The 12,163-nt window shown below is 44.2% G+C and overlaps 1 protein-coding gene across 2 annotated transcripts in view; it reads left to right on the top strand.

Moving 5' to 3' along the window:
• Positions 1-1,818: 1,818 nt before the first annotated feature.
• The window catches only part of fgfr2 (fibroblast growth factor receptor 2), a 39,841-nt gene continuing 29,496 nt past the window's right edge, over positions 1,819-12,163 (top strand). The window contains exons 1-2 of one of the 2 annotated variants that reach the window (XM_023411664.2): positions 1,819-2,425; positions 4,727-4,982. In XM_023411664.2, the coding sequence (XP_023267432.1) occupies positions 4,802-4,982 (181 nt within the window). In that variant the 5' untranslated portion in view covers positions 1,819-2,425; positions 4,727-4,801. The remainder of the gene's footprint in view (positions 2,426-4,726; positions 4,983-12,163) is intronic. The other variant, XM_023411662.2, reaches the window with a different exon arrangement.

The raw sequence follows: 12,163 nt of genomic DNA, 5'->3' as shown, positions 1-12,163 counted from the left end.
CACAGGCCAAACCTTTCCCTCAGGGGAAAAAAAAAAAACTCTTGTTAGTGCCTCTTTTCAAAATGAATGGAAGCGTTTTCCCTCCCTTGTTTAAAAAAAAAAAGGAGGACTTTAGCAGTGGAAGCAAGACAAAAATAAAAAGTCTGTGGAGATTAGAGTCTTCCACCCTCCCCTGTGTCTCTTTCAGAGCACTTGAACGCCTGAACCAATGCAGGAGACAGCTTGAAGCAGTGAGGGACGAGCTACAGGGGGCCAGCCTTCAGTCTCTCTCTCTCTCTCTCTCTCTCTCTCTGGGTAGCTGCGGACAGATCTGTTCAGTTGTAGGAAAGTTATGAACTTCACTTACTCCTACATCTGCGACAACGCACAATAGCAGAAAAAAAACTTTAGTTCATGTCCTCTTGTCTTGACTGTCGCAGGTACTGTATTACTGCATGCTCACAAACATTATGTTTGTGATGAATATCATGCTGTAAAAAAATCCCTTTTACAACCAGAAGCCCTACATTCAAAACCTCAGCCAGCGGAACGAAAGTAGCAGCAGAAAAATGTATTAAAAGTGAAAGTTAAATTACTGTATGTTATGTTATTGAGGTATTATTATTGTTGCATTAAAATGCGAGCAGCAATTTCATGGAAGTGGAGCCAATTTGAACTCACTGTTAGGCACTCACATCTATAACAATATGTCACTGATCACAACCGATCACAGTATTTTGTCTGTAAATTAACAACTAAACCACATGTAGTGGAGCAGAAGTATGAAGTAGCATCAAATCAAAGTACTAGCATCAAAACGCTCAAGTGAAGTTTTACTCAAGCACAACGGTGTATCAGTCGCTCTTTATCCAAATACATGTTTATTTCTCTTGTGCTCCAAAACCATGACAATCTGTTTATTACAGTGCTGACATGTTCATTTTAGAAAATGGCACATAAGACAGATCTCACTCACCATCTGACATTCTTATAAAAACGAAAGGCAGATGACAATAGATCTAAGTAGTCCATGCTTGCCAAAGTCTCTTTGAGCAAGACTCAAGGCTGACTTGATGTGAAGGGGCTACACAAGCTGACTAACTGATTGTTTTGGTTGATGTCTCAACCCTCATGCAGCATCTCAGTGGTGGACAGTAACAAGGTATTTTTTACTGCAGCTCTGTACTTAAGAACGAGTTTGATGTTGTTTTACTTCACTTGAGTTACTGTCCATTTTATACTGCTTTATACTTCAACTCCATCATATTTTAGAGCAAATATTGAACTTTTTACTGTTGGCAGATAAAATTAATAGCAGGCTGCTTGTTGTGAAACATTACAGCTTTGAAACTGATATATTTATGTATATTTTAATGTTGTCTCTTTTAAAGTAATTTGTTGCTTTCCATGAAAAATCATATCATCAATCATTTTGCTGATAATACTTCAGTACTATTACAGTTTTAAATGCTAACTGGATTATATTTTACACTGAGCTATTTCTAGTCTTAGTTAATAAAAATGTCAGAATACTTCACTGCAGCATCTAAATATACTGAAATACAACTGTAAGGATGCTCTGTGCATCTCTGTGTGCGTGTCTTCAAGTGCGTCTCTGGCCGCAGATGTCGCTCCTTGGCCACTGAGGGGCGTCGTTACTGCGGCCTGACAGCTCCGGAGCGCGGAGCAGGGGCCTCGGAGCTCAGCGCAGCGCAGGCAGCGCTGCAGTTTGCAGGAAGCAGCTCGAATTACACTGGGGGTGCTTTGGGGAGGGTGAAGGGGTGGAGGGGGGTGACACCCACTGGAGTGAAGGAGGAGGGCAGTGTGTGGAGACGTAAGGAGGAGAAAAAAACCTAGTAAACCTGACAAAGCGTCTGAGAAACAGTGCGAGGACTGACGGCGGAAGGAGAGACGGAGACGCGAAAGACGCTCTTTTCAGCTGGGGAACGCACACTGATGGATTTTATGACATTTTGTTCCGGACAACTATTCCCTTGCACAGTTTAACCCCGCATTCTACCTCCTTAATAGCTGCAAACTTTCTTTTTAGTTGACAAGTGCGCTGCTCGGGAACACTGGGCATGTTTTGCGCCCTAGAAGAAACTTGGTGACGGGGAGGAAAGTTTCGGGGGGACAGCAGTATGGTTTTCCGAGCTCTTTTCGAAGGATAACGCGTGTAAAGTCGGATTTCTTTGCATGGCACTGGACTACACTGCCCGTCCGCTTTGGAATATATCCTCTGATCTGAGTTGATGCCGGTTGATTGTGGAATAGTAAGCTGAAAAAAAAGGCAGCGCCTCACAGAATTTTTTTTTTTTTTTTTTTTTTTTTTTTTTTGGTGCATTGTGGAGTTGGAGACATTCCTCCCTCTGGATTCAGCTCATGCTCTCTCCTCCCTTATCTGTGCATGCCAAAACACAGATCTCCGCGATTTTAGTCCTCCCTGGTAAGTATTTTCTGTTTACCATAAAGCTCAGCTGGGAAAAGTCGAAAGCTTCCTCACAACCTCATCTGTCAAGATTTCGGCTGTCATGACAAATACGCTACGTGATAGTGGAAATGCTTTGCGCTTTTTGGGTTAGTGCTAAGTTGTTTTTTTTTTTCTTGGAGTTGCATGACGAAGAACTGACGAGAATTGTTTTACTATTTATAGATAATCTACAGAGTCTCTAAGAATTCCCTCTGGAGACTTTTCATAAGTCTGCAAAAAAAAAAAAATATGCAAAGTTCTTCATAAAGTTAGTCATTTAAGATTTTCATAGATTTCCTTCAATAAAAATGATGCACTGTGCTTAATTTATATAGCCTATTTCTTTTATCCTTCATTATCTATATAGGCTATATGATGAAGTGAGTGAAATCTCCCCTTGTTTAGTTAAGGAATCATGCAGCACCTTGCATCATCACTTTAGGACCCATTAACAAGTGTCCTGGTTATTTATTACTTTGCTTAATTTTCTACATTGCTTTTATGGTGCCAATTATCCTGTGACCGCAGTTGTTTTTTCACTGCTTGGTGTCGGAGCCCTAAATCACTGAGCAGCTCCAAATGAGCCCCCATTGTGGAAAAGCCAACTGATTTGAATTTCAATAGGAATTCAATCAGTGCCAAGAAATTTCATTCAAAGCCCGAGTTTAAATGAAGGCTGTGGTCATGTATGGAGCAAAGTCCCTCATGTGTCCCAATGTCATGTCAGCAACATGGTAAACGAACAAGTTTTGTAATGAAGAGCAGATTCTCTCACCTCTCTAAACCTTCTCTCTTTAGCTTGGAGTGTTTTTGTATTGTATTCTTTTTCTTTATCAGCGTATTTTTCTTTCTTTTCAGCCGTAAGCATGCGCTTCTATTTGACACCTGAGAATAATCTGTTTTTTTTTTTTTATTGTGCTGCAGACATTACACACTTATAAATGATGTAAAAACCAGTGGAGGTTTCTGGGTAATTCTGCTCTCGTTTCGTCCTGCTGGAGTTTTCAGACCGCGGTAATCCCACAGGCTGATTGGTGCATTGACTGGTTTACAATCCATTAATAATTCATATATCTGAGCTGTCACGAGGCAGATTTAGTTCCCCTTAATTGCAAAATCAAACCTGTGCGTTTCTCTAATAAAGTTAAGGACGTCGGGATTCTCTTGGGTCTTGGGTTCACCCCGACATCATGTGCGCGTCCACCGTCTGTGTCCCGTGTAGCCCCCCGAGGGGTGACTTAAAGAAAAACCAGGATGCGCACGTTTTCAGATCCGCTCTCTAAAAGTCAAATTACATGTGTCTTTGCGGGTAAAACCAATCGATACGTCCAGCTGGAGCAGAAGGGGCGCATGGAAGCGTGACTTCACCAAACCTCCAGAGACACTTCAGCTCGGTTGAACCGCAGATGTCTGGCAAACCAGATCAGTGTGTGTGTGTGTGTGTGTGTGTGTGTGTGTGTGTGTCCCAATATTGCAATATTGCGTTTCAATTTAAGCCTTACTGGTCTCATAATCAAGTCACGAAAATGCAATAAAAGCCCCTTATGAATACAATTAACACGACTGCAGCAGCAGCGCGGGCAACAGGTTTGACGCATCTGTTGCGTCCGGGAATAAACGATGTCCAGCTCAACGAAATCGGTGCCACATTGGCTGATCTGTTGTCTGTACTGTTATTCAATAACTCATCTGTTAAGAATAGATTTTATTATTAATTTGAAAAGGGGGGGGGGGGTGCAGCGTGGTTAAATGAGATCATGTTCATTCTGTGAGAAATCACATTTGAATAAAGTTGGAATAAGTCTGATCTCTGAACAACATGCAGTTGTGTGACTCAGTAAAACATCAGACTTGTTAGACTGTGGTTGTGAAGCCTCGCAGAGGTAGAATGAGTCTGAATTGGTTTCTCTAAAACATATTTCAATGCACATAATTACAGATTAGAAGTAAAGGTGGATGCAGGGTGGTTGTGTGTTGAGTGCTGGTGCCTCACAGCTTCGGTATGTCTGTGGCATGGCTTGTTTGACAGCATTGTGAAACACTCTGTCTCTGTTGCTTCAATTTTCTGTCTCACTTTGTCAAAAACAAAGTTAGAGGAAAAATGGTGCAGAAACAAGTTCTTTGAATTAGAGTAATTATTCCACCCTGATTAATTTTCTTTTTTTCTCTCTCCCTCCTCTATCGCCTCTCTGTTCACATTTCTGCCCTCCTCTCCACTCATCGCTCCACCACCACCTTCCTTTCCTCCTTTCGTCTCTCTTGTCTTCCACCTCTCAGCCCAGGTGATTGGGTGAATTCCAGTGAGTGACAGGCCGACCCGGCTGCAGTTGATGGTTGGGCGGACTCCCTCAGATGGGATCAGTGTCCAGGGGGAGGTGGAGAAGGGGGGTATGGGGAGCGCTGGCCCCCACTAACGGGATGGCCTCGTGGGCCTGGCTGCTGGCCGCTGTCCTGCTGTCCCTGCTGACCGTCAGCGTGGCCCGGCCGCCCCTCACCGCCACCAAGGATGAGGAGGCCACTCTGGAACCTGAAGGTAAGCAGCAGGGGGGGGGGGGGGGGGGGGGGAGCATTTGTTGGGTTTGATTTTAGAGAGCAGGTGTAGGTCTGTCAAATTTGTTTACCTCCTTAAATCTGACTTTAGAGTTTTGGTTGGCTTTTGTATCCTTTCTTTATAATCGTTGTCTTTAACTAACTTAACATGAGTGGATAAAAATCCTGATGGACCTCCTGCTAAATGAGGAATATTTAGACTTCACCCATTTGAAGAAAGATCAGTAACAAAATAACATGGTTTAACAATCTATACATTTTATAGATTTGAAGGTTCACTGTTTCCTATTAGTATTTGAACTTTCCTGCAGAGAAAACCAGGATTTTGAGCCCCTCTCTCCGATTAAACATCTCTAAAAATATAACAAGTAGCCTTGAAAGAAAGGAGTGGGTGTAAGATTTTGTGGGGATTAGAATAAATAAACAGAAGGGAGACAACTAACCTCGTCAAGGCCGAGCCTCTTGTCTTCCTCACTGAGGCATGTGATTCACACCTTTTTTGTTTTATTTGTCTTTTCTGATGTCTGTGGTAGTTCAGGGTAGACCTGAGTGTTAAAGGCAGGTTTTTTTGGGGTGGAGTTGGGGCGCTGTGTAGGAGGGTGGGGACAGTGTTTATGCTGGCATTTCTCTAATGCCGTGTTTGACTGGAAAGAAGAGAGGGAGGGAAAGGGAGAAAATGAAGATACAGTGCTTTGCTTTGGTTCTTCGAGCCACAACAGCCCACGCTCCATTTTCTCCTAAGTTTGTGAATGATAATATTTTAAAGTCATATTTTTTTTTATTGGCAAAACAGTTCACTTTTGAGAAAAATCCTTTCGTTTTTTTTTTTTTTCTTTTTTCTTTTGAGGTCTCTCTATTTTGTGTCTCCAGTCCCGGAGTCTGGTCAGAGACGAGCTAATTAGAGTTGTTGTGATGGATGGCAACTCGCATTCCAAAGCCTTTTGTTCCTGGGCTTTAATCAGCATACTAATTGTAAGTTAGGCCAACAACAGAGCATCACTTTTTTAAGCCACCTCCCCCATCTCCCTGTGTCTCTACACACACACATACACACACTTTGCACCTTGTCTTGCCCTTTGCCCTCGGGGTCAGGTATCATTGTTACCCACCTTGATGAGAGGCTGCCTGAGCTCTCCTCTCCAGTTGTTGTTTTTGTTGTTCTGTCTCAGACTGTTTGGCTCCAAGCCGGTGTGTTCAGAGCCCCATGTGGCCCGGACGCTGCGCTACACGGCCGCAGAGAGAAAAGGAGACAAGGGAGAGTTTTCCAGAGTTATACAATCCTCCAGGAAAGTTCTAAGAGGATTTGCGCATATTTGACTTCTCCTTTAGATGGAGAGATTACAGAGCACCGGGCAGCGGTGAAGTCATGTGACTGGAGATTAAGTGGCTAGACCTGGGGGTCACATGATGAGGGATCAACAGGGCACAGAGAAACCTTGCCTGCTTGTCTGATCCTGAATCGGTAAATCAGTTTCCCTGCTGCACATGGCAAACAGTTTTTTTTTTTTTTTTTTTTAAACCGCAGCTGTGTGTGATTGAATCAGCGTGTCCACAGCTTCAGCTTCTGTTGGTTACTCCTGTTGGGCTGCACTGCTGTCACCTGTAGGGCATAGATGTCTAAGGAGACGGACTGGTCGGACTCACCCTCTCTGTCCTAATAACACCTCCCCACAGAGATGTTTAGGATTTCCAACCCCCTCTGCCCTGCAGCCTCGGTCATGCTGCTGCCTGTGTGTGTGTGTGTGTGTGTGTGTGTGTGTGTGTGTGTGTGTGTGTGTGTGTGTGTAGGAGGGAGCAGTAATTGCTGTAGATTCATCAGATTGTATATCAATGTTGTCTCTATAGAGCCCACGCCTGCACCCCTGGTGGCCCTGCGAGTTTGTTTACCTATGGCTGCTGTAACAGTAGAAGTAGAGCGAGCGCGCAGGTTAAGGTCTCCACAACAGGCCTATTGTTGTCGCTGTAGCCACTTGAGTATCTATGGGAGTGTTTACCTTGTCCAGGCGTTCTCCATTTCCACAGTGATTAAAATACTCTGACTGAGCTGATAACAATGGCACCAAACACAGGAGGTGTGTATGTGTATGTGTGTCTTTAACATTGGTATTCTCAGCTCTGTGCTTTGTGGTCTGCTTGGTCCCCGCTTTGCATACAGTATAATGTGGAATAAATGTGGCACCAGGCACACTGGAACGCAGGCTGAATGTGAGCGCAGCAGACAGAAGTCAGCTCATGGTTTGGCTGTACTTTCCTGTGAATCCCTGCCAGACTCTGTCCTCCACAAAAGAGCTCTGATCAGCATTGTGGCAAACACGTCAAAATAGTTAAATAAATAAAGGCTATATTATGTATTAAGGATGAGTCTTTCATGCTCAGACAGAGACTAGAGGAGGAGGGCTGCTTGTCAGCAAAAGACACACTTTGTTTCTTGAATAGTTTCTGGGCACAGTAAGAATTTATTTGCTCCCTTGGCACATTTCTATATTCAGCACATGTACTTTATTTAATGAGATACATAGTCACCTTATGTTAAACTGGCTGTTTATTGTATTAACAGTTACGATGATTGTTTTCAGTAAGCTGTTGGCAGTTATATATCAGTGTGTGTTTGTGTGTGTGAAGGTGGGAATGTCAAGGAGTTGCAGTACAGTTTGTGTAACACTGTGCTATCTACACAGTAGGAGTACAGCTGTAAAAGTGTAAAAGTGTCAGCTTGCCGGTTAATTGACACAGAGTGTGTGTGTGTGTGTGTTTGTGTGTGTGTGAGTGTGTGTGACTGTGGTGATGGCAATGGAACTGAACTCTAAACAAACGCAGTGTGTCGGCCGGTGGTGTGGCCAGGGGGCAGTTGGGCTGAATATATGGCCTTCACACAATGACTTTTATTAGCCTGCCTTTGGCTGGTGTTAATCTTGAAGGTTCGAGTGTGTTGGTGGTTGTCTGTGTGTGTGTGTGTGTGTGTGTGTGTGTGTGTGTGTGTGTGTGTGTGTGTGTGTGTGTGTGTGTGAGTGAATGGACTGTTATTTGGCTTGGCTGATGTTCCAGAAAATACCTTGTCACTCTACCGCTCAATCTCACACCTGTCTGATAAGAGGCTGAGAAGAGCTGCTACCTGTGCGAGCCTGTGCCTCAGGTCTCAGGCAGGAGGCAGAGAGGAATCTGAGCCAACAGGGACAGAGAGCAGGAAAAAATAGATTTGACGACTAGACTCTGATGCAAAAATAATGATGCAATTTCCTAAAAAAATATTAAAAAAAAAATTTTTTTTTTTACTGTTTATAGGAATTTCTTGTCCATTTCTGAATAAGAATAAAATAAGATAGTTGCACCTATATTAAAGTGTATGTTTATATATATATATTTTTTAGAGTAGTTAATGATGGATTTTAAAGGTCACAGATTTGATTCCTTACATCATCTTTAATGTGTTTCTGTGCCTGGCACTGAGCTTCCTGCCTGCTCACTTTTCTGGAAAGAAAAACAACTGCTGCTTACAATGTAAATGTGTACGTTAGAGCTGAAACAATCAGACGATTAGTTATCAGCAGGAAAACAATCAAGAGCAGTTTAAATAATCATTTGATCCCTAAACTGAATCTCTTTAAGTTTAGGTTGGTTGAGCAGAACAACACATTTGAAGACGTCCCCCTGAGACCTGAGGTTGTTTTTTTTGACAGTCCATAGTCTAAATGATTGATTGAAAAAATGATTGGCAGATTCACCGATAGTTTTCTAGTTAATCTGTAGTTGCAGGCTTAGTGTATACACTCATCTGATTCAGTATTGAAGATTAATCTCTAGAAGCCAGAGCAAAGTAGAGGCAGGCTCTGCTCCAAGGGTCACGAGAGCTTCAACCTTAAAAGGTTTTGGGAGATAAGGGGGAGCCAGTGGGTTAAAGGGGTCGGGAGGGGTTCAGGGAATGCCTTGATTAGGGGTGAAGGGGTGGGAGCACCGGAGGGGCTGTTGCCATGGACGCCAGCAGGAGCCAGTCCATAGAGCTGCTCCTTTGTCAGAATAAAAAAAAAAAAAAGCTAAGGAGGGATTTAAATGTGAAAGGACACGAGAAAAGAGGGAGAGACAAAAAAGGGGAGAGAAGTCATGAGATTTGAGGAGGATACAGAGGACAGAGGAGAGATAAAAAGGAGAGAGAAGAAGGGCAGCAGAGATAGATTGTGTGTCTGTGTGTGTGTGTGTGTGTGTGTGTGTGTGTGTGTGTGTGTGTGTGTGTGTGTGTGTGTGTGTGTATTCCTGCTGGAGCTTGCGCCTCTGAGATGGCAGTCATTACATGTAGTCCACCTATCCCGTCGTGCAGAACGCGACAGGGAGGAGATGGCAGAATAGACTTGCAGCCACATGCGCCTCTCTGCAGAATTAAATTCATAAGATTATTTACGTAAAAAAGACTTGAGGGCCAACGTGAAACTCCGAGCTCGCGACTTCACCAACGCCGCTGCTTGGTTCTCGCCGATTTGATAGAGACAGACGTCGAGGAGACATCGGTGAGAATTGCCGCATTTTGCTGCAGACTCTCAGGCTGCGAGACTAATTATTGCCAGACAAGACAGTGTGAATGAGGACGGAGAGATAGCGAGGAGTGGACAGCCTCGATCTATCACACCTGATAGACACTTGTAATAGCTGTCAGAGAAGAAGAGAGAGATAGGTTTTGAAATGGAGATGTACTTCAGGAGGAGAGAGGCAAAAGGATGGTGATGAAGGAGGGAGGGAAGGGGAGAGAGCTGGTCGATTGAAATTGAGCAAACGTGTGTGTGTGATTGTATGTATGTGTGTGTGTGTGTGTGTGAGAGTGAGAGATAGAGAGCCTCCCACCCCCTCCTGTGGTGCAGAGGGGGATGAAACTTTGCAGAGATGAAAAATCTGCAGTGAAGTGTTTCAACTCTTCAACTCAGCATGCATCCCTGGACTCTTGTAAACTCTTTCCAAGTAGAGTAAGGTGTGTTTGTGTGTGGGTTGTGTGTGTATCTCCAGGTGTGCACGTGTATAGTTCATGCTTTTATTATGGTGTAACTCCATACCTGTACTTTTTCAGTATGTGTGTGTGTGTGTGCTTTAAATGACACGGGTTCCCATGAGCAATCAGGCCTGCTGGAGGTGTCAACAGATTTGGGAAGGGTCAGGGTTAGGTCAGCAGGGTGGGGGTTGTGTCGGAAGGGGGAAGGAGAGGGCAAAGCGGACGGGGAGGTGAAAGAGGGAAATGAAGGAGCAGCAGGAGAAGGAGGAGGAGTTGATGGAGGAGAACAGATGGACACAGCAGAGATAAGAAAATGATGAAGGCAGAACTAACACGTCCATGCTTTCTTTAATCAGATTCACCATTTGGAGAGAGAGTCCTCTGCTTTTTATTTTTTTTTCCATTGCCTTCCTTCCCTTCCTTTCCTTTGTACTTATTTTCCCTCCTTCCATATCTCCTTCTTCCTCAGACCCCTCCTTGTAGTGTATATCATCTTTCTATGCAGTACCTCAGTGCCTTCGATGTGCTGACAGACAGTGCAGCCTGTGTGTGTGTGTGTGTGTACGTACGTACGTGGTGTTGTGTTGCTTCGTCAGCCCTGTTCAGTGGGCCCTATATACATTGAAGTTGTCCATACCGGCTAGTTTCCCCAGCAGGTACCTACAGTATAAGACATCTCTTAATCTCTAAAATCCTAAATTAAACAATAAACAATAAAGGAAAAGCTGGAGCCACTAGTAATGTCAAAGCGAAGGCCTGCGGTGCGGGAAACCATGTCATAAACGGTAGCGGAGACGGCTCCCATCAATCAGCACAGGAGCTCCACCTCTTATCAGACCACACACTCAGTCCTGGGCGGTGAGGGAGGGGTTAATTATTTCTGGATTGAGGGAAAGAGAGAGAGAGAGAGAAAAAATAGGACAATACAGGAACTGTACCTGTGTGTTTGTATTTTTGCCCAGGGGGATTGTTTTAGAGGCTTGCACACATGCCTCGACTGCTGGCTTGTGGCGGAATGACTTTCCCTTCCTGTTGAGGCTAGTGTGTATGTACACTTTACGTTCAACACACACACACACACACACACACACAAATCGGGCAGCAGCACATAATGGGGGTGGGATGTTGTTGAAAAGGTGCATTGAGGTACAGGAAAGGCTGGGAGTGCCACTGCCTCTATAATTACACCTATCAGCCTTCAGCCCAGCGCTCCACATATACTTCATCACTTATGCTTTTCCACTGTTGCTATTTTTCCTGCTCAAATCTTTTTAATCCCTCTCTTTTTTTGACCCACTCCTTCAGTTCCCTCTGAAGAAAACACACGCGCGCACACACAGTCTTGGACATTTTTGTACTGCAATAAAGAGGAAAACTTGGAGTTTCTTCAATTTTTTTCTCACCGCGAATAGTTGCAAAACGTGTTGAGATCTGTCTACGTTTGAGATAAGTGAATGTACACATTTGTGTGTGTGTGTATGTGTGTGTGTATGTGTGCCTCGGGGTGACTGGAATTGGCTGTGGTATATATAGCAGAAGCCAGCTTGTATTTCAGGCAGGTTTTCCCCCCTTTTGCTCAACATTCAGTCACAGTCTATAGCTTGCATGGTTACCGATAAAATCCGCCCCGATGTAGAAATGCAGTCTCACCTATGGACAATCAAAATTCGCTTTTATACATTAGAAATTCACCTCGTTCTCTGTGTGCTGTTGTACAAGTCAGAGGACAGGGTGTACACACATGCACTCACAGGCTGACTTGGATTTTCTCCCAGAAGTGAAGGTTTTATGCACTTTGGAGTCTAGCGGAGTTTCTTGCTCTCTGCCTTGGCGAGCAGAGCCTGTGCCGGGGTTGTAGCTCCTCCATGGCCGTGTTATGAAAGAAAATGAAGACGAGAGCGATGGAAAACAGAAGAGTCAGTCTACAGACAGGTCAAGGTTTTTGAAGCTTAGGCGCAGAGTCAAAAACCAGAGAGAAGCCAAAACAGAGAGCTCCCCCCTCCCTCTCCTTCCCCCTTCCCCTGCCTGACAACTGCTTCCGTCCTGGACCTTTCTGGCTGCTTTCCTTTCTGATGGGCAGACGTGCCGGAGTTTTATTACTTTTTTTTTTTTTTAAGCTGAAGAGATCTGCCTATACTGCTCCTACTCACCCACACACAACGGCTGCTTGGCATCCATGCTAAAAGGGAGGG

This window comes from Seriola lalandi, unplaced genomic scaffold (genome assembly GCF_002814215.2).
Source record: "Seriola lalandi dorsalis isolate HSWRI2012SDOR001 ecotype SW California unplaced genomic scaffold, Sedor1 jcf7180002054470, whole genome shotgun sequence".
Taxonomy (NCBI): Eukaryota; Metazoa; Chordata; class Actinopteri; order Carangiformes; family Carangidae; genus Seriola; species Seriola lalandi.
This window is presented reverse-complemented; position numbering and strand designations above follow the sequence as displayed.